Source organism: Electrophorus electricus, chromosome 26 (genome assembly GCF_041902795.1).
Source record: "Electrophorus electricus isolate QZ-2024a chromosome 26, ASM4190279v1, whole genome shotgun sequence".
In the NCBI taxonomy this organism is placed as follows: domain Eukaryota; kingdom Metazoa; phylum Chordata; class Actinopteri; order Gymnotiformes; family Gymnotidae; genus Electrophorus; species Electrophorus electricus.
In genome coordinates this window covers 2039846-2061304 of record NC_137522.1, presented here as the reverse complement: position 1 = coordinate 2061304, position 21459 = coordinate 2039846, and the positions used below count along the sequence as shown (strand labels likewise).

The 21459-nt window shown below is 45.2% G+C and overlaps 1 protein-coding gene across 2 annotated transcripts in view; it reads left to right on the top strand.

The window, feature by feature from the left end:
• naaladl2 (N-acetylated alpha-linked acidic dipeptidase like 2) overlaps nt 1-21459 on the top strand; it is a 163004-nt gene that overhangs the window by 89569 nt on the left and 51976 nt on the right. For both annotated transcript variants that reach the window (XM_026997094.3, XM_081708448.1), the window contains exons 6-9: nt 5808-5951; nt 13058-13150; nt 14279-14484; nt 14788-14913. In XM_026997094.3, the coding sequence (XP_026852895.3) occupies nt 5808-5951; nt 13058-13150; nt 14279-14484; nt 14788-14913 (569 nt within the window). The remainder of the gene's footprint in view (nt 1-5807; nt 5952-13057; nt 13151-14278; nt 14485-14787; nt 14914-21459) is intronic.

The window sequence follows — 21459 nt, the reverse complement described above, 5'->3', positions numbered from 1 at the left end:
CCGCAGACATCCCTGTTTAAGGGCTGTATAGGTAGGAGACCTCTTTGTGTGCTGTGTGTTCAGTGTTTGTATAGTGTTTGTGGTATTTGCAGGGTATGTGTACAGTGTAGTATTTGTGCCATGCTGAAGCAGTGTTTGTATGGTGTATGTGCAGTGTTAATTTAATATTGGTGGGTAGTATATGCACAGTGTTTGTATGCTGTTTGTGCAGTGTTGAAGCGATGTTTGTGTGGTATTTGTTCAGTGTTGAATTGATGTTTTCGTGGTGTATACGCATTGTTTGTGTAAGGTGGGCTCGAACCCAGGTGATGACATCAACAGCCTACTGGGTGAGCAACCACACTCTAACGATGGTGGGCCCGTGTGCAGAATGGTTAGAACAGGTAAACAAGAAAAGTAAAGCCTTGGGAGAGGGGAGGGGACATATAAAAACACCGACACCCTCGCTCAGAACTTTGGCAAAGACCCAACACTGAGTGACCGGGTCACTGGGCCTAGCCCAGCTGTTGGGCGTTAAGCCTGATTAGTAGTGTGCCTGACTCGAGGCCTCCCTCTGGTGACCGGAGGGGGCCTCGGCCTGGCGCCGACCCTTACTGTTTGTGCAGTGTTTAAGCGATGTTTGTGTGGTGTATATGCGTTGCTTGTGTGGTATTTGTGCAGTGTTGTGGTGTTTATCACTCAAGAACCTTTGCTTTAGGGCTTGGCGGCAGATCGTGTTATCATAATGTGGAGTCGTCGGTTGGGCTTTGATCGCTCTGACCATGTCGCTGTATCCCTCTCCAGAGGGGCTGGGTGTATTCAGCCATACGCCATTTTGAGCTGTAGTGAGCACTCTGCCCCGACGTTAAGTAACAGACGGGGGGCCGGACCGGGTCTGCCCTGGTGCACTGCCGAGGCAGTGGGGCAGGATGCCTCGTGTCTGTCTTTAACCCGGGAAGCACACGTCATTACAGCAATAACCTTCCCTACCCTCACGGGGATGCCCCTCCACAGACACGCTGGGGTTTCGGGCTTTGAGAAACGTCCGCGCTGCCCGTCCACACGTGGCACGTGGCAGCCCGACGGGAGCGGGAACTCAGCTGGCCTTTTTCGCTCATTAGTGTTAATCAATAGCTTTGTGCCATGTGCTATGCATTGCCAGACACATGGCATGATTGCAGCTCCTCTACTGTGTCATTAGCGAGGGCAGGAGGCTTTGACTATTGAACAGTCCACACTTTACAGCCGTTCGTACTGATGCGTGGGAATAAATCGAGCCCTCTATGGTACGCCCAGGACGCTTGGTTCAAGTTGCGCTTTTGCATTTCAAAAGCGCTGAATGTTTAGCTGAAGTGTCATAAACGCGTTGTTAAAGCAATTACACGCCAATATTTTACTGCCCTATAGAAATTCACATAATAATAATGTTATTACCTTTGAATGACATTTTTTTTTTCAAAAATCTCCAGAGAAGATGACACTAAAAATGATGATATTCTATTAACCAAAGTGAGATCCCCCAAAATGTGCAAAAATGATGGGTGAATGACAGCTCGAGTCTCAGCGATAAAGATGATCGTAACAGCTCATCTGATAGCTTGCCAGCCGCTCTGTATGAGGGCAGAGGCGGCAAGTGATGTGATTTGATTCCGTATGAAGTACTGCAGACATTTATAATGCACTGCAATTTCTTTATCTCTTTTTATCCTTTGTTAAGTACATGAGTCTGGTGCTGTAATTGGCCCTGCCAACACACACACACACACACACACACTTCATCCGGAAACACTCCCCAGGAGGCAGCAGCTTGTGCATCTCGCGGGCCACGGCACGGTCCCTCGAGTGGCGCTCAGGTGTCCTCCATTACTGCCGGCTAATGAAAGACTTATCACAGACCTCCGTGGTCACATCGATTGAAGTGATCCTCGCTTCTGTGAATGGCCCTTGAAGACTGGCTCCATCCAGCCCAGATGCACAAGGACTCTGCCCACTCAACTACTTCGTCACCACCCTGTCGCATTCTTTCACATGCGCATGCGAGGTTGTGTTTAACGAGTTCAGCACGCCATCGCTGGTTAGCGTTGTTCCAGACCGTGGGCTTTCACGAGCAACTTTTGTTCTTAGAAAGAGAACTGGAAAAGAATAGTTATTGCAGAAATGCAGTGATGCACAGCTGCAACGGTGGGGACACGCGGTGTGGGCGAAGGGAACTGCTAAGAACTCCTTTATGTAAAAGACCTGTAGTTTTGAGAACAAATCTGTGAGCCCTTTTGAATTTGGGGGCTTCTGTAGGCTTATTTCTCTATTCAGCTCATAGAACTGAATAGTTTTTAGAATATCCTACATCTTCACATAACAGTTAAAATCTTGATTCTCATTTTCCAAATTCTAAAACACAGAATATCTTCTTTTTGATGCACTTAATGAGTCTTCTTACCTATAACAGCTTTACTTAGCATCTTTGAAATCTTTTTAAAATTTTACCATATTCAGAATCAGCATCCTAGAGATTTAATTACCTAACCACGTAGATGGTTTAAACCTTTTGTTCAGGAAAATGTGGCACTCTAACTTGAGTTTGTTAAATTAAACTGTATTTATTACTATGACTTCGATCATATTACATTGGTGCAGAAATACAGACAATTGTCAACAATTCGCAAACTTTTTGTCTCACTGTATGCAATTTTGCCGTTCGTGATCTTTAAAAGTCCTCTTTTTTTCTAGTCTTTGTAATGCAGCAGGATTTTCGAGTGTATTTTTGAAGCTTTTAAGTATAACAAATCCAAGGCTGCACATGAAAGACCGGCGCGCTAAGCCGAACTGTAAACACACTCGATATCAAAGAGACATTAGAATAATTTCCATGAAAAGCTAATGCTATTGTTCATATGGAGATTAATAGTCACACTTTGCAACATTTTTGTTTTTGGAAATCAATTTGCATGAGTTTGATAGTCGGAGCGGCTGGCGAGCAGAAGGGCGGTTTGTGCGGCGACTCTCGTAATCAGGTGTCGGAGGGGACCGCGCATGGCCGCCAGGAGCAGCGTGGGGGCCTGAGCGCATCCCAGTCCTGCCATCGTCATCGCTGGATGTCAGTCTGGGAGCGATACTGGTCTGCAGGGGTCTCTCCACCACCACTAATTAAATACTGATGAGTGGGCTCCAGGAAAAAAAAAATCACAGAGTGGGTCAGATGGTCAGTACTCCTTTGTAAAGTGCACTGGGACCACTGCTGCGTGGCTGATGGTTTGAGAGGATCACACGTGCCCTGGGCCGCTGAGAAATGATCGCCAAGTCTCACCTTGTTAGATGAGCGTGTAACACAAGACAATAATTATATTGGGCGAAAAATCATAACAATCACAGAGAAAAGGCGAGCGTTTGTGTGTTTTGAGCATCTGACTCGCCGCACTCGTCACGGTGCTAATATTCAGACTGTGTGATGTGTGGGAAGTAGGTGTGTAATGCTCTTGGGTGTTTGCTGTCCAAACCTGGCACATATGGACGGCCATATGCGTGTCATACTGCTCATAAACTAATCTCGCTGTGCCTGTCAGCTTCTGAGCCCCAGTCGGTGTGAAATGCTGGGAGGTTCTGTTTCGTCAGATTCGTCTTCCACTCCAAACTAGCAGTGCTTCTCGCCTGGCTGTTGTCATCACCGTACTGCCAGAGAACTTTTGTGGCGTGATCACGGTGTTTCGTTTGCTTTCCCCGCGCGGGCTTTTGTGTGGAGGGTGGATCGCAAAATGGTTCTTAATGACACAGAGCGGCCATGACAGGAACACAAGTATGTGTTTGATGTCAGATCCGTGAGACATCTCCAGAAGCTTTTTTCTGCAGGAAGACAAATTGGGGAGGTGGGTTATGCATGGTTCCATGGTCTCTGTCACTCTCAGTAGACACGGGTAAATGCACTTACTGAAACAGAAATCAAGAATGCAACAGTATGCTTCCGTGTGTGTGTGTGTGTGTGCACGCACTGCGAGGGGCATGCTACAGTCATTCTGATGGTATTGCCATATTCTTTTCAAACCAGACTGTCTGACTGTCTGAGATGTGCGTTTGTACGTTTGTGCGATAGTGGCCCCACAGGTCCCAGGCTAAAGCACAGTGCTCAGATACACAGCAAAACCTCAGACGGCACAGGGTCAATAGTTATAGATTTCAACCGACAGCCTGCTTTCAGTTGGTAAACCTTTATCCCAGTATCGTCCTGTCCTAATACATCTGATTCTAAGACATAATGTTCTCATCTCTTCAGTGTGGGTTTCCTCAGAGAGTCGTGGCTCAAGAAGAGTGAACAGGCTAACCCAGACTTGCACACAACAGACTAGCATGGATCATCTAATCCAAAATGAGAGAAAAGAGTTTCCTCCTGCTCTGCTGAATAAAGGACTGTGAAGCGCAGAGACAAAAGCCACTCTTGTGTTCCTTCACACACGCGTCCCATCACTGTCAACGTTACTCCAGACTGTCTCCTGTGATCGGGCCAGCTGTGTCTGCGCCTTTTGCCAAGGATGAGTCTTCCCTCTGGTCTGGAGCTGTAGCGTTCCATGCCTGGAGCTGTAGCGTTCCATGCCTGGAGCTGTAGCGTTCCATGCCTGGAGCTGTAGCGTTCCATGCCTGGAGCTGTAGCGTTCCATGCCTGGAGCTGTAGCGTTCCATGCCTGGAGCTGTAGCGTTCCATGCCTGGAGCTGTAGGACTTTTAGCTGTGCGAGAGGAGCGGTCTCTCTCTGGCATCAGGAGATGCTGAATTATCCACTTAAATGGACCGCCGTTTCTGATACAAATTAAGTATGACGTGATTAGGTTCATGTAGTCCCAGTGATTTATTGTAATGCACATTCATAGTCGTTAAGTTAATTAACTCCAATTATCTAATTCTTCTACACAGTTATTATGTCTGGAAGTTCCAGGAGCAGACCGTTCCCTTACACTGTTCCCTGATACTGTTCCATTACAGTTCTCAACCCAATCATCACTTCCCATCTTTCCTACAAACAAGGGGAACACCTGGCTCTTCCCGAGGACCGATACTGGCTAGCTTCGTTCTGGCGTTTAATAACGTTTTGTCTGGATCACGTTGATCAGGGGGAGGTAATGGAGCGTCCGGACAGCTTGGGAGCGCCAGTGGAAAATGGAAGCCCCTAAATAAATTTGTTCCTGAAGTAGGATTAGGCTCACCACTCCTCCGTTTTAATGAGGCCGAATCAATGGAGCGCTTCACCCACCTAAATCCCCGTTGGGTGGTGGGGGGTTTTTTTGTTGGTTTTTTTTTTCCTCTTTGCCGGAGCAGTTACTTGCAACCTAAAATCCTCCAGCCTATTAGTATAGCCGGGGCTCAGTCGTGGGCGAGTCTTTGATGCGGGTCGAGGCCGACGCAGCCGGGCATAGAAGGTCTCTCCATGCTGCCTGACCTCCCCTCGGCCTGATTGGGTCCGGGGTGCAGCCACGGTGCCCGCCCTGTGCCCGCTTCACAGGCACACGCGCCTGCCTGCTCTGCCCAGCCTGTGGGCACTTCAGCCCAATCTGTTTGTCTTAAGAGCATGTTCCCATGCGGCCCTTCTGCGGCACAGCCGAGAAGACAGATCCTGGATTGCCATAATTATCTTTGCTCTTCCGTGTTGTGTTAAAACTCCCCAATCTGAAACGTTTGAGGTATGCCGAACAGATGATGTGTAGTGGTAAGACTTCGGAGACGAAAATTGCATGTCTGCATCACTTCAGAGGTTTGTGCCAAACCAAAGTTACCAAATTTGTTTCCTTTAAACTACAATGTGCCTTTTTCTCTCTCTTATTTTCACATATTTGTTTTTCATTCCAGCTGGAAGTTTCAGGGAGGATCGACACAATCTGACATCATTGCTGGTGCAGCCAATCTCTGCTAGCCTGGCCAGGGAGCTGCTGGTCGCCCCTGCCATAAGCCGTGGGCAGCCCTGTGCCGCTCTGGCAATGCCAACTGCCTCAGGTCAGTGACTCGTTTATTTTAAAACTAATATGGCTCTCATAACATGGGCCCACTTCCAAGCATTTTTTTTCCACAAAAGGAGACCAATATAGATCTTTTATGACAAATAATAGGATAACCAACAGTGCCTGTGAACTTTTTCCTCACCCTTTGACATCAGGTGACCAGACATACTACAAACACGAAATGATTTCACCTTTAGGACACGTTTCTAATGTTTCTAAATGATTATTGAATGCTGTAGTCCTCACTTATTGGATACATTACTAAATCAATCCAAATATTATTTATACTGTATTACAGTAATACTGTGTAATTCATATGTTGAATACTTAAGAATAGAAATGTAAATAGAGTATGTATTGCAGTATTATTACCTTTCACATAGATGCTAACAGTTGTGGTCAGCAGAATGTGTTCTGTAAATACCAGTCCAAGACCTCAGGCCAGCCAGTGGCCCTGTGACACTATGAGGGATGTGTTTCCTGTGTAAACGTTTCTGTTGAGAAGTTTTGAAATGCCGTATAGGTTGTTCCCAAGTATGTGCTGTTTGATCCTCTACTGCAATTCCCTGAAGCATTCCTGAGAATCCTAGCTGAATTCACGTGGGTTTCATAGCATGTCGGGCACAGTCTATTCTCTTGTCTAACTGCAGTCGCATGCACTACAGCTCTTCTTTTCCAGGGCTGAGCGTGTTCTCTCTGCAGGCGCTGGGATTCGCTTGAAACAGATTTCTCTTGATTAAATATGGCTTTTCCAGTAGATCATGTCCACAAAGAAGATGGAGGGCATAAAGTTAAATTAAGTGAAACTAAATGAGACCTTGCATAGTTACAGAGTCAAAGCTTTTGCTAGTTAAGTTTATCTTCTTTTCTATGTCTGTAGGTGAAAAGAGAGAGTTAGTCATGCTTTTCACACTTAGTGACTGTAAGTCTCTTGGTGACTGTGCTGTGAGTCTCTTGGTGACTGTGCTGTGAGTCTCTTGGTGACTGTGCTGTGAGTCTCTTGGTGACTGTGCAGTGCATCTATTGGTGACTGTGCAGTGAGTCTCTTGGTGACTGTGCAGTGAGTCTCTTGGTGACTGTGCAGTGAGTCTCTTGGTGACTGTGCTGTGAATCTCTTGGTGACTGTGCAGTGAGTCTCTTGGTGACTGTGCAGTGAGTCTCTTGGTGATTGTGCTGTGAGTCTCTTGGTGACTGTGCTGTGAGTCTCTTGGTGACTGTGCTGTGAATCTCTTGGTGACTGTGCAGTGAGTCTCTTGGTGTCTGTGCTGTGAGTCTTGGTGATTGTGCAGTGCATCTTGTGGTGACTGTGCTGTGAGTCTCTTGGTGTCTGTGCTGTGAGTCTCTTGGTGACTGTGCTGTGAGTCTCTTGGTGACTGTGCTGTGAGTCTCTTGGTGATTGTGCAGTGCATCTTGTGGTGACTGTGCTGTGAGTCTCTTGGTGATTGTGCAGTGCATCTTGGTCACTGTGCTGTGAGTCTTTTGGTGTCTGTGCACTGTATCTCTTGGTGAGTCTCTTAGGCCTCTCAAATCAAAATTAAAATCAAAATTTATTTCTATAGCGCTTTTTACAGCCGTTGTCACTAAGCAGCTTTACAAATGTCAGAGTCCAAGCCCCCGGTGAGAAAGCCAAGGGCGACCTTGGGGAGAACCTCCCTAGAGCATGAGGAAGAAACCTTGAGAGGAACCAAGACTCAGGGGGGGCATCCTCCTCTGGGTGACGACGGTCTCCGCAGCAATAACAAGAATAAAAATGTAAAAATAAATAAATAAATAAATAAAAAATAAATAAAAAATGAAAAAAATAAGCAATTCATGTCTAGTCCTATTTTCTAGAGGTCCTAGTCTTGTCCTGACTGCATGTGACCGAAACCAAGTCTAGATTAGGCGTGTCCAGGTATGGGGGCGTGTAAATTAGGGAATTATAATGTGCAATGATGGATTCCAGCAGATCTAGCTATGGAAGCACAGCTAAAAGGAAAGAGCCAGAAGGAACCACAGGCATGAGGGCACCCTGGAACATCTGCCCTCCACCGCTCTCAGTCAACAAACCTGAGTGACAAAAGAGAGGTGAAGTGACAGCACCATCACATCCCAGTTTACCAGAACTCTCAATGCCCTAAGATGAGAAGTAGTTAATAAAATGCCTGACTGCACAGATAGGTTTTCAGCCTAGCCTTAAATATTGAGACTGTGCCTGAGTCTCGAACATTTACAGGAAGGTTATTCCACAGTTGGAGAGCTTTATAGGAAAAAGCTCTGCCCCCTTTAAAGATTAATAAGATTTATAAGAATAAGACTTTCTTGGTACTAGTAAAGAGCTGCATCTTTTGATCTAAGCAGACGTGGTGGATCATAATGCACTTAGAGTTCTCTAAGGTACTGTGGGGCAACACCATCAGTGCTTTGTAGGTTATTAGAAGTATTTTATAAACAATACGACATTTTACTGGGGGCCGATGTAAAGTAGCTAAGATAGGAGTGATGTGATTTAATTTTCAAGTTCTAGTATGACCTCTGGCTGCTGCATTTTGAACTAGCTGGAGCTTGTTTAGGCACTTAATGGTACAGCCAGATAGTAAGGCATTACAGTAGTCCAATCTTGAAGTGAAGACTATCTTTTCTGCATCATGTGAGGAGAGCATGTTCCTAATCTTTGAAATGTCTCATGAGGTGAGCAAAGGCGGTCCTAGAAATATTATTTACATGCGTTTCGAACGAGAGACTGAGATCTATAATAACTCCAAGATCTTTAACAGTTAGGGAAGATGTGATTAGGAGACCATTCCGGCTCCAGATTAGGACTGCTTTCTCAGTAACCCTCATGTGCTAATGGTCTTAATCCCCTGTAAACCGCATGGTGACTAGCGTGTGTTTCCTCACAATCATAGCAGAAGTTTCTGCAGGTTACAGCCACAACCTTATAGCGCATGACAGCACTAATCGTCAGTGTTCCTGGAAGCAGCCTGTTTACCTGCCCCCGGACATCCTTCTAAATAAATAAGTCCTAGGACACCGAAGCTCTTATTTCCATTCAGATTCCTGCGAAACCTCTACCCCAGACTAGATCACACCGGCTAAGACACGGATACCTGTCGACAGAGTCTGTTGGACTGCTTTATGTGTCTTAATCGACTCTGTGAGCGGTCAGCCACATTTCAGATTTCTCTCTCTCTCTCGCTCTCACTCTCTCTCGCTCTCTCTCTCTAGTTAGCAAGGTGCAAACTTTTGTGTGTCTAGCTCAGTTCTGATCACTAATCAGGAAGGGTATTCATCACTGTGTAATTAAACTGAAAGGGCCAAGCCCACATGTGAAAGGTTACTGTTCAAATGGAACAATGTTTTTAATCTCGCAATGAAAAATGTATTCAGAATATAACATTAATTTGGTAGTTAGTCTAACCCTGTTGACCTGTCTCTAAATTTTATAAGCTGTTTTAATGTAATTTGTCCTAATGGTATTTCAGGGCCTCAGTAAAAGGCAGCATGTGACCTGATGTGTTGTTGTTTTTTTTATCTTGACAGACAAATCAAGGTAAAGTTTATTTATTTTGCTGTCACAGGATTTCACACAGGTGTGTGTGTGTGTGTGTGTGTTGTATGGAACTAGTGTCTCTTCTCTGGGGTTGACATCATAGGACAGCTTCTCTCACTCCCATCTGAAATCTCTGATGTGGAGTGCTGAAGTATGTCACCGTAGAGCACTTACAAACGCACACACACACCAACGTAGAAACCGAGCACCTTTGACTTAATAACACCTACTCGTGCAGGTTTGAAAAGCTCAAACACTTGTTTTCCCCGATACACACACACACACACACACACACACACACACACACACACAGACACACACACACACACACACACACACACACACACAAACAAACCCGCACGTGCGTGTACACCGGCACGCACACATGCGCGCACACACACGCGTGTGCGCACACACGCACGCGCGCGCGCACACAGACACACACACACACACACACACACACAAACAAACCCGCACGTGCGTGTACACCGGCACACACGCACGCGCGCGCACACACAGACACAGCCGTAAGGAGGTCCTCTCCTGGTTGCACATCTGTGCCAGGAAGCATCTGCATCAGGCTTTAATGGAGGTTATTAAGCTCTAATTCCTCCTATTGAGCCCAAATCCCCTCTTATCTCGGCATCTTCACCCTGGAGATCCCACCAGGGCTTCAGTGCACCCGCTGTGTCATGACAGACAGTGATGGGTTTCCAGTCCTGTGACAGAGTGAAAGGCGGGTGGGGCTTTAAGGCAAATCCATCGATAAGTTCTACTGGAGGAAGTAAAGACTCCAGGTATTGGGTTCATGATGAGTCAACCCTCTGTTGTTTTGGATAAGAATGCATTTAATTGGATGTCTACTAACCCTCTGAGGGCACAGTCCAAGTGTGTGTGTGCGTGCGTGTGCGTGCGTGTGCGTGCGTGTGCGTGCGCGTGGGTGCGTGTGAGTGTGTGCGTGTGTGTGTGTGCGCATGTGTGTGTGTGTGCGTGTATGACAGATGGTGATAAACAAAACGATAAGCTTGGATGAGGAGTTTTCTTTTTTTACACAAAATATGGCTTTGATATAGAAACCTAAAAGGTTTGCTGAAGGTTTAGGAACTACTGATCTACAGTAGTAATTATAGAAAAAGAGTGTGTGTGTGTGTGTGTGTGTGTGCGTGCGTGTGTGCACCTAAGTGTAGATAAAAGTGTCTAAGTACTAAGGACCAGACTAACTGGTACGTGACATCAACTGTCACTAGCGAGTGCCCTGGAATCAATATTGGCAAGAGACTTGGACAATAACAAAAGTTGAAGGCAGTCGTGGTACCCGGGGCTCCAGCTGTCTGACAGGAGCTGACCGTGAGCTCTGAACACGTGACCAAAGAGCAGATTTCTGCTCTGGCTGCTGTACCAGAGAGCTGGGTTGGCATCCCGGGTAAGGTGGGGCATGAGAATCGACACCTGTGCTCTGAGCGCAGGGGCTGTCCCTGGACCAGTGATACGCCCCTGCTCCGCTCTGTACCTTCCCAGCCGTGACCTTAGCGTTCTGGGGCAAAACCTCTGCTTCCATTTGCTGTCTCCAGTACTGGAAACCCAGTAATCTGTGCTCTATTGATTGGGCCAAGCACTGACCACTCCAGAGGTTTCAAATAATTTGTTTCTCTCTGCCTGCTTGCTCTCTTTTAATTCCTTTTCAATTAAAGCCCACTCTATTGCTGCTGTGACCCTCCCTGGCCCAATCTGTCCCTCCCCACTGTGGAGAGGAGACATCTGGGAACGTGGGCCAATCGGAGGAGTCCCAGAGGCCCAGCAAGGTGTTCAGCACGTCCCTGTCCTTGTCTGGCGTGCAGTCAGACTGTGAATGTGAATGTGTTTGCGTTTATTCCTTACTGTCCGCAATTTTATTTTATTTTTTTACATTTTTTCGGTTTAGCGCGAGTGATTATGAATCCAGGTCTAATCTCACCCTCGTTCAGCAGGGAGAAAAATGATTGAAGGGAGAAGGGCCCCAACGAGTCGGTATTTTCTCCCTCAGCTCCCTGAGCGGCGCAGATGAATGCCGTAACGCCAGACGTATAATGAATCGCCTGCGCAATTACAGCTCTCGCGCAGAGAAGCTGTGCAGCATCGCTTCATCGAAGCCCCTTTAATTATAGCGGTATTGATCGGCGGGAGCAGGTAGTTTGGTCTGTAATGGGAGTCACGATCACTGTATCCCACCATTCCTGTTAATAAACCACGTGGGAATTAGAGTAACCAGGCAACTGACTGACCTCTGATTTACAGAATAGTGGCTTATAATCCGGTAAAGCCATAAAACAATACCGGTTCAGACAGGGCAAAGAGATCACTGGATTTCCACATGTCATCTATGCTGTTATATATGTATAAAAAAAAATATCCCCTGCTTCCCTTCCTCTGGGCGGTCCCTTTTTCCTTTAAGCTCGGCACAGACATTTCTGTATATAAATATAAAGACTGATCAAGACAAAACTTGTAGTGCTGCAGTAGCCAATAAATCCACTGAGCTGCTGTGGAGTGAAACTTTGCCACATAAGCAGACACACTGCACCCTGCGGACACCCAACGTGTCTCTGTATGTGCAGCTCTTTACCTGGAGTCATTAGTGCTGTTGTTAGAAGTGCTAAATGGATCTGGGTGCTGGTGTGGAGATCACGGCTAAAAGTGCTCCGTCAGTAGAGCAGCTCCACAGCTCCGTCAGCACCTCTCTGACTTTATTCGGACTTTATCTTTATTTCGTTCTGATATTCATGCACGATGTGGATAATGGAGGAGGCAGACTGGCACACCGAGACCGAGAATAACACACTGAGACCAACAGGGTTTTCAGTTTCTCTTCACACACACACACGCACACTCACACTCCCTGGTGCAATGGGATCCACAAAGAATTCTTTACTTTAATCTGTTGGGACATCAGCTAGGTTAATATTTGCCCCTGGACTCTTTACTGTATGACTGTAAGACCCTAGGAAGGGGCAGGAGGAATCTCCCTCTGGGAAAGCTGTTACCTGCTCGTTTTCCTGAGGAGCCTGCCGGCGTGGGATACACTCACAGCACGTGCTGGGGCAGCCACACAGAGTGAGATTTTACCTCACATCAACTGGCTATGGACAGAGCTGACAGTCAAAGGGGGGCAGGTTTTAATTGCATAAATAACCACTTCTCGGTGTATGAGCTTCTTGTGCCAACGCTTGTGCATCTCAGCTCTGAAATATCAAATGTTATTGGAATATCCCCCCTGTATCTTTGTCTCCCACATTCTGTCTCTCACTTGTGCACAATTTTCAGAATTTCCCCCATGGGGATTAATAAAGAAACCTTCTCTCTCTCTCTCCCTCCCTCTCTCTCTCTCTCGCTCTCTCTCCCTCTCTCACGTGCTCTCTCTCTCTCTCTCTCTCCCTCCCCCTTCTCTCTCTCTCTCCATCCCCCACTCTCTCTCTCATCATTAAACTAACCCATAGCTTCATTATTTCTGATATTTTTTTATTCTTTGTATAACAGTACAGTCTCATGTCGAGCCTGTAAATAATTCTGGAATATTTCCTTTTTTCCCTCAGGAGGGAAGAGAATTAAACTAAGCATCACGTCCGAAACGTCATACCAAAGAGTGCACGATGTCATCGGCTATCTGAAAGGGAAGACCGAGCCAGGTGTGACATGCTACATACGTTACCTGAAATAGAACACTTCTATGGGAATGATAAATGTATCTACTTTAAATCACCTCCACCTTCACAAAACGCTTAGGGTGAATTATTAATCAGTTAGAAGGTCCAATTGTCATCATTTTTAAAGGACAGATTGTGAACATGTAGATGAAGTGTGCGTCCATGTATGGAGACACCGTTCACAGGCATGTGCATTTATTTATTATGCAGGAAAAGGTTACACCAAGTAATGATGTTGGAAATCATTACATTTTTGCTGGCCTGATTCAGTTCAGAACTTCTCGCTGCGTCAAGTGTGCGGCTTAAGGACTTCTGCACTTTTTCTCAGACGTTCTGCCTGGTCCCGCGCCTTTTTCAGGCGTGTTCGTCGGCACGAGAGGGAGGCTCCGGGCTGAAAGAAGGGCCAGGTCCCGAGAGAGCCTCTCCCATCTGGGCCAAGATAAACGGCTCCCTTAAAACACCGTCGGACGCCAGTGTCCAAACGCAGGTCACCCAGCGGCTGAAAATAGCCGTTTAATTACTGACCTACATCTGCCCTCTCCGAGAGGTTTAATCATTTTCTGCGATGCGCTGGATGTCTTTAATCTTTCTTCTTAAGTTAAAAGCCCGTGCGGAATTGCCTCTGAGATTTACTGTGGCTTTTTACACCAGAACCATACCAGAATGGGGCGCTTTGCTATGAAATATTACCCTAAAGTTCCTCTCCATGTTCAGTGGCTTTCCAGGAAATAATTACTTTTGATCGTTAACATGTTGTTCTTATTTATTGATTGCCAGAATTCCCATAAAATCCCTAAAGATTTCCTAACCACATGTTATATTATGCAAGTTAAAATATTTCTCACTGATTTGCATTGTTCAAATACCTTCCAGTCTCTTGGCTGTCACTCTAAGGCGAGTCTTATGTAATGCTCACCACAGCCAGCCTTAATGAAGTCTGCAGCTAAAGACAAAAGAAAGTTCTTACTTTTGTTTGGCTCAGCTCAGTGCGTGTGTTTGTGTGCGTGTGTGTGGTGTGTGTCTGCGTGTGTGTGTATGCATGTGTGTGTGTGTGTTGCCATCAGTATTTGTTTCTGACTGCGTTTCCTTGGCTCCACCCCCGCCATGCAGATCGATACGTCCTGGTTGGCGGTCGCCATGGCAGCTGGTACGAGGGTGCTCTGGCAGACTGGAGAAGCAGCGCAGCAGTCGTGACTCAGATCATCGCCTCGGTGACAGCTCAGACCCACGCTGGCTGGCAACCGGACCGTACCATCGTCTTCTGCTCCTGGGGGGGGGTGGCACTAGGCAACATCGGCTCCTACGAATGGGGGGAGGTAGAATGCAAAAATTCTCCTTCAGAGGTTCCACCAGGATTAGAGCAGACATTACCGTTCGTACACGTGCCCTGTGTTAGTCACACGGGTATGAAAAACAGACAAGCACGTCTCCTGAGACTGTTCATTTACTAATTCAGCTCCCCACTCCTGTGAGTCAGAACTCCTGTGAGTCAGAACTCATGTGATTCAGCATTTCGTTTAAGAGCAGGTCAGCAGTGTAATGATAGTGATGATGGTGATTATACTGAAAAGTGCAGGGTCTTCTGCTTCTTTCACCGACCCAGTCTCATGCGGTTGCAGGAGAACCGGGTGGTTCTGGCCAGCAGGGCAGTGGCCTACGTCAGCGTCCGCAGCCCAGTGAGCACACGAGGGTCCGAGACCACGGCCTCGCCCTCCCTGTTCCAGCTGGCCTCGGACATCCTCAAGGTAAACACACTGTTCTGCCTTCACTCAGCGTTACACAGACATTCAAACCGCACGAACACAGAGACGCAGGTCTGAAATGGTGTACACACAAAAAAACCCCAACAACAACCGTGCTATGTACGTTTGTTTACTGTACTGGGATCAGTGCTGAATTAATAACAGTCAGTGCTTCCATGAGTAGTAGGAGAACCAATCACGTTACAGGTCTCTCGTCCACATAAAGCGCGTGTGATGGACAGACTTCTCTGGAATTCCTTTCATTGTCAATGAGGTTAACCTGTTCAAACATTGCCAGTGTATTCCCTCCCTGATGAGGCCGTGGAGGCAGGGGCGTCTATTCCAGAGAGGACCAGGGGATGTGCTCTAATGACAAGATGCCTTATTATTTTCACACAAGCAATAATCCTCTTTATTAACCTAAATGCCAGTCCACCTGTGACATTTTACAGTAATAAAGGGGGTCCTGACCCACTCCACAGGCATGATGTAGCTCTCTTATGCAAAAGATCAATTTCAAAGGGAATAGTGGCTTGCAGAGTAGCTGTAATTATTTTGTCTCTGCCCAGAAATCTGGGTGATATGGCGTTTGATTTCATCTGGAAAGTAGAAAAGTCTTGAGACAAACTTTTTTTTTTAGCCCCCACCAAAAAAGAGAGATCTGACACACTTTAAACGCAGTGTGCTGTTTGATGATTGCACGCAAATGCTGAGGGAACGCTTTTATGAAGAGCTGGAGAGCTCGATGACTTCCATGTGGTAAGTAAAGTACAGGACACACGTTTCAGCTTTAAGATTCTCGCCCCTGCTCTGAGTGTGTCACCTGGGTCTTACTGTTGTGACAGCTCCCATCTAAGCAAGCTTGTAAGAGGAGCTACTGTATCAGCAGAAGGTCCGTCAGCATTAGATCTTCAAGAGCAGATCCCGTTCCGTAAACGACGCAGTAGCCTATCATCTTCTGCCCTCTCAGTAGTCAAGGTTGGGCAGACAGAGCTGTCTTTACCCTGTAAGGCAGGTGAAGGGATTGGAGATTCCTGGTTGCTGTCATGTGACAGTGGGGTGGAAGTACAGTCGTTGGTTCTAAAGGGACTCGTAACGTTTACGATGCTCTGAGCCTTAAACTGCTAAGATGTAGGTATGATGGTAAAACTATTGTTGTCTTGAAGTGTATATTTTAGATCAAACTACATGTGGATTTATGTCATCCATTCCAGAATCATGTGAGGCACACAATACACGCAGAAGGTCACGTAGAAGGTCACATCATAGCATCTCTGTTCCCCCAAAAAAAAAGAAAATGGCTAAAAATAGCAAAATGGAGTAGAAAAAATGTTTTTGTAAATTTCATTGTGTTAGTGCATTTCTGTAAACATATGGGAAGTTTGGTTTGGGACAAAATGTTCTAAACTGTTCTGTTGAGATGGTGTTATAGGCAGGCTGTGGTTCCTAGCTGACATCAGAGCTCCTGCACGGTGTGGCGTTAGGCCAGGGTGCAGATGCATGCCCTGCGTCTGCCCGCGCTTATGTTATTACACCACGCCCTTACGTCATTACACCACGCCCTTATGTCATTACACCACGCCCTTATGTCATTGCACCACACCCTTACGTCATTACACCACGCCCTTATGTCATTGCACCACACCCTTACGTCATTACACCACGCCCTTACGTCATTACACCACGCCCTTACGTCATTACACCACACCCTCACGTCATTACACCACGCCCTTACGTCATTACACCACGCCCTTATGTCATTGCACCATGCCCTTACATCATCACACCACGCCCTTATGTCATTACACCACGCCCTTACGTCATTACACCATGCCCTAACGTCATTACACCACGCCCTTATGTCATTACACCACGCCCTTACGTCATTACACCATGCCCTAACGTCATTACACCACGCCCTTACATCATTACACCACACCCTGGTTCTGACAACATTCCATAGTTTCTAGCAGTGAGACAAGGCTGCATACCATGAGGCAGTGAAACACAGGAAGTGGTCGTGTTATGTTGCCGGTGTAGGTCAGTGATGTTTATGCATGCTCTCATGCATTTTGCACGCATGTAACATGTGTGTTCACACTTTGGTCCCACGTTTCTCTCTTAACCAGGACCTCCTTTCCAATGAGGCTGGAGAAGTCATTTTTACTCTGCCCACACTCAGGTCCTTAATGGTAGGCTTGGCCAGTTTAAGTAGTGGGTGGGGCCATCTTAATGGTGGGTGGGGTCAGCTTAATTAGCCCTTTTGTCACTTGACTTTATCACTCGACTTCTCAGCCCCTGAGCAATAAGAGTTTCAATATCAGAAGTACCTTCTATTCAGAATGACCTCATTGGCATTCATATTTAATTAATGACATTTGATTCATAATGCCTTTGCTTTCGAAAGTCAGATTCTGTAAATTATAATAAATATTTGATGTTCTACTTACAGTCGCAGTGATAAGACAACCACACATTTCTTTTAATGTATAATATAATGTATAATAATTGTATAGTCATAATGGTGTAATGGTGTATTAATAATGGTGTAATAATGGTGTAGTCATAATGTATTCATAATGGTGTATTAATAATGGTGTAATAATGGTGTAGTCATAATGTATTCATAATGGTGTCACAATGGTATAGTCATAATGGTGTAATAATGGTGTAGTCATAATCATATTTTAGTGCTCTACATCATTTGGTTCTCCTTGGTGTGAATTAAAATGTCGTAAATACGTAAAGCTTCAGCACTGTGTAGCTGCATGAAGACCCACACTAGGAAAATAGTCCTAAGAGAAGGTGGTTTCAGTGCAGAGTGTTCACATCAGTGTCCTTCAGTCAGTGCATACAACAAATCCCTATCTGGAAATCTTCAGAACAGTTCTCCCAAAGTTGGAGCTCCCACCAGCAGCAGCATGCCCGGGAGCGCCGCTTGGCTTGGCACGATGACGACGTCTTTTGTTGCTGTTTAGCAGGTTTCCAGTTAGTCCTGACTAGATCTGCAGCTGAGACTCTTTTTGGTTTTAACTTTTCTGGCAGAACTTTAAGAGGCATCAGGTATCCTCATCAGTCTCAATATTACAAAACAGTTTAACCACCGTTATAATTCACACCCATGCTACAATTGTAATATTTTCCACTTATCTTGCTTTGCAGCTGTCTTCAGAATAGAGATACCACTGCTGTGATGCTTTGAATGGGTGCTTTGGAACCAATTATATTATAACAGATACTACTTTAGGGATTATGGAGTACAGCATACAAACCAAATGGAGTGACTTTTCATCGTTTAATTGGGTATTGTGGCAACGCATGTGTCCTTGGTGTATTTTAAAAATGTGAATCTGGCTGAGGATTGCTCGGTGGCTAAAACCTGAAAGGAAAACAATGTTATCTTTATTGTTTTTCATCCAAACCTTTCATTTGATTTTGAAGGTTCACTTGTTTTATATTATAGTCCTGGCACCTGGTATGGTGCCCCCACATTACTCTGGAAGATTCTAGGTGTGTTCTTCTTTTGCATGCACATTACCACTTCTGGTCTTTAAGTAACTATCTATGTTTGTTTTTCTGAATCTACATTTAATTTGTTATACGTTTGTAATCATACCTAGACTTCCAGGTTGTAAGCGTCCTACTCTGGACCTACAGTACAGTCCAAAGTCCACGGACAACCTCTCATTTCATCTGTTTCCAGTTAAACAGGCATTCAGTAAAAGTTATGTCAAATGTTTAACAGACGCATTAGACAAAGCCTCCTACACTAAACATGTGTTTAGTGTGTTTAACAGGATCCTCCTACACTAAACATGTGATTAACATGTGTTTAACAGGAGCCTCCTTCACTAAGCATTACACACGACCCGTCCGCATTTCATTTCTTCACTCTGGACCGCCACCTTTATACCTTAAAACCCCGACTTACAGCCACGTCCCATCGACAGAAGGTGCCGCTAAAGCTGACACTGTTCCTCTTCAGAGACACTTTCACATTTGCACATGCAGCTATTCAAACGCACCTTAGCTGGCTGCCTTGCAGATGTATTTCCCCTGTGCATCTAAAAGGCTATAAAGGATATTTCTGAGGGGGATCATTGTGAGCTATTCCACTCGCCACGTGCTACTTACTTGCACATAACCCCAGTGCTGAGCTCCCTTCATTGGCTTCCGGTAGCTGCCCACATCATATTTAAAACCTCGATGTTCGCCTACAAAGGCAAAAATGGACCAGCCCCCCATACATGATGTCAGTGGTCAAAGCCCGATCCGTACCTCGAGTGTGTCGAACCTCAAGTGCGACTCGGCTTGAAATACCAGTCTCAAGACAAGCATGGAGACTATTCCCTGTCCTGCTCCAAGATGGTGAAACGAACTTTCACTTGCTGTCTAGACAGCAGAGTCCCTTGCAGTCAAGTGCAGACTGAAGACCCGTCTATTTGTGGATTATTTAAATGACCATTGACCCTGCTCCTATGCTGACTAACTAAAACTCTAGTACTTATTGTATAGTTTTGTTTATTGCACTAATGTTGACTGCTCCTATGTTGACTAACTCTAGTACGTATTGTCTATTGCACTGATTGTTGTCTGTTATAGAGTTTATATGTATTTTGCACTTCTAGGCATCAGCAGTGATCCCTGTATTTCTACAGTATTCTAGTTCATTGGTATGTTTAATTCTAACTTACTGTACTGTACTAGGATGTGTTCTATGAGTAAATGAAAAAGCACTTTTGTAAGTCGCTCCGGATAAGAGCGTCTGCTAAATGCCATAGATGTAAATGTAAATGATAGTGGGTATGAAACAGAAGGGGTTTTTCCCACTTTTGTAAGAAGGGATTTTGCACTGCACAGGAGGGTTTAAAAAAGAAACACAGGAGGGTTTCAAAACTTCATACTTTAAGGTTCCGGTCTAATGAACTCTGTCATAGGAAGAGCACACCAAAGAAACAGAAAAAGATAGTTTTCAGTTTGACACACTTTTTTTCCCAAACAATAAACAAGATTTGGACAATAACCACTTAAGACCTTAAAGTTGTTTTTTTAACCCTAACAAAGCTCTCCTGAGTCTTCTATACTGTGAGTATCATTAGAGGGAAGCTGTTAGCGTACAGGGCCTCTGCATTCAGCTGTGGGGAATAAACTGATCCTTAGTTTTGCATCTCACCACTGCTTCTTAGCTTACAGAACGCTGACCTGCATAAAAGCTGACGAGGGGGAGGGGGGGTTGTATTCAGATTGTATTCAGATTGTGAAGCCTGTAATCCCCCTCAGAAAGTCAATTCTGATTAAAAGGAAATAAACTTCACAACACAAGCAATCAGATCGTGTTTATCAAAAGCCAGCTCAGTGCTACAGATTTTAGATTGGAAACGATTTGCACATTTGTCAAGCCAAGTTGTCTCTGCATTGAGGCATTTGGGAGGGCTGTAAGTCTTTGGAAAGCTGGTTATCTCTGCTGTTTCATGCAGTAACCTGATAGGTTCATCCCACAAGCCTGCGACTCACAGCATAGCAACCACTTCAACCCAGGGTTCTCGGCCTCAGATATTTCTGATATGTCTGTGCATAAAATCTTAAAATGCCATTTTTTGGGTTTTTTTTCTTGGACAAAATTCCTTTTTTCTTGGACAAAATTCCTTTATTCTTGGATAAAATTCTGTTTTTAGTTGAACTACGTAAATGCCACCATGCAGAGGGTTGTTCTTTTCCTACAACAAGTAGGTGGATGTGTGTATGATGTCATCAGTAGGACAGTAGGGTTTATACCTTTTAGGTTATTAAATAAAGTATAACAGAAAGTGTTTCCTGTGCGGTTAACAATAACGCTAAATTATTTTTCTTTCTGAGAGTAAAGTCATCTATTTTTTGCCTGTATAGTTTTCCCAAGATCATTAGTTCTCTTCCCGTTGATTTCCACATAAGAGTTAAAGGAATCTTAAAATGCTCTTGTATGGAAATCCCATCAGCACTGTAGAAGCTTTTGCTATTTGTGTTTGGGAGCACCTTAATGTTAAATTGTCATTTTTCTTAATAATAATAATAAATGCATCATCATAAATAAAATGTATTAGTCTGTCTAATTCAACACAATACTTTCACAGTGCACCTGTTGCAGTGAACCGAATACAAAAAGCAAGACTTAGAATTTCTTTTCTTTTGTCTTTATTTGTGTCTTAGCAGAGAAAATCTTCGGTGTGCAGGCGTGTCTGTGCTTTTCCGCCTGCAGCCACACGAGACCTCCTGTTAGCAGCTTCTGCATAGGATACTTAAGAAGGCAGAAAGGAGTTCGTGTTCAACACCACCCACACACAGCAAACACTTCTCCTGGTGTTTCTCTCCGCCAACATTCTGTCACTCTCACCTTTTACCTAACCAGAATTCCTACACGTGACCTGCGAGGAGCGTGTGATTACCCCTGAATTATTTAAGACAAACACACACACACACACACACACACACACACACATATGCAGGCTTTCTGCAGACAAGCTGGGGAGGGAGGGGATTTAGGTGCAGGCTATGTGACAGGCCAGCGTTACC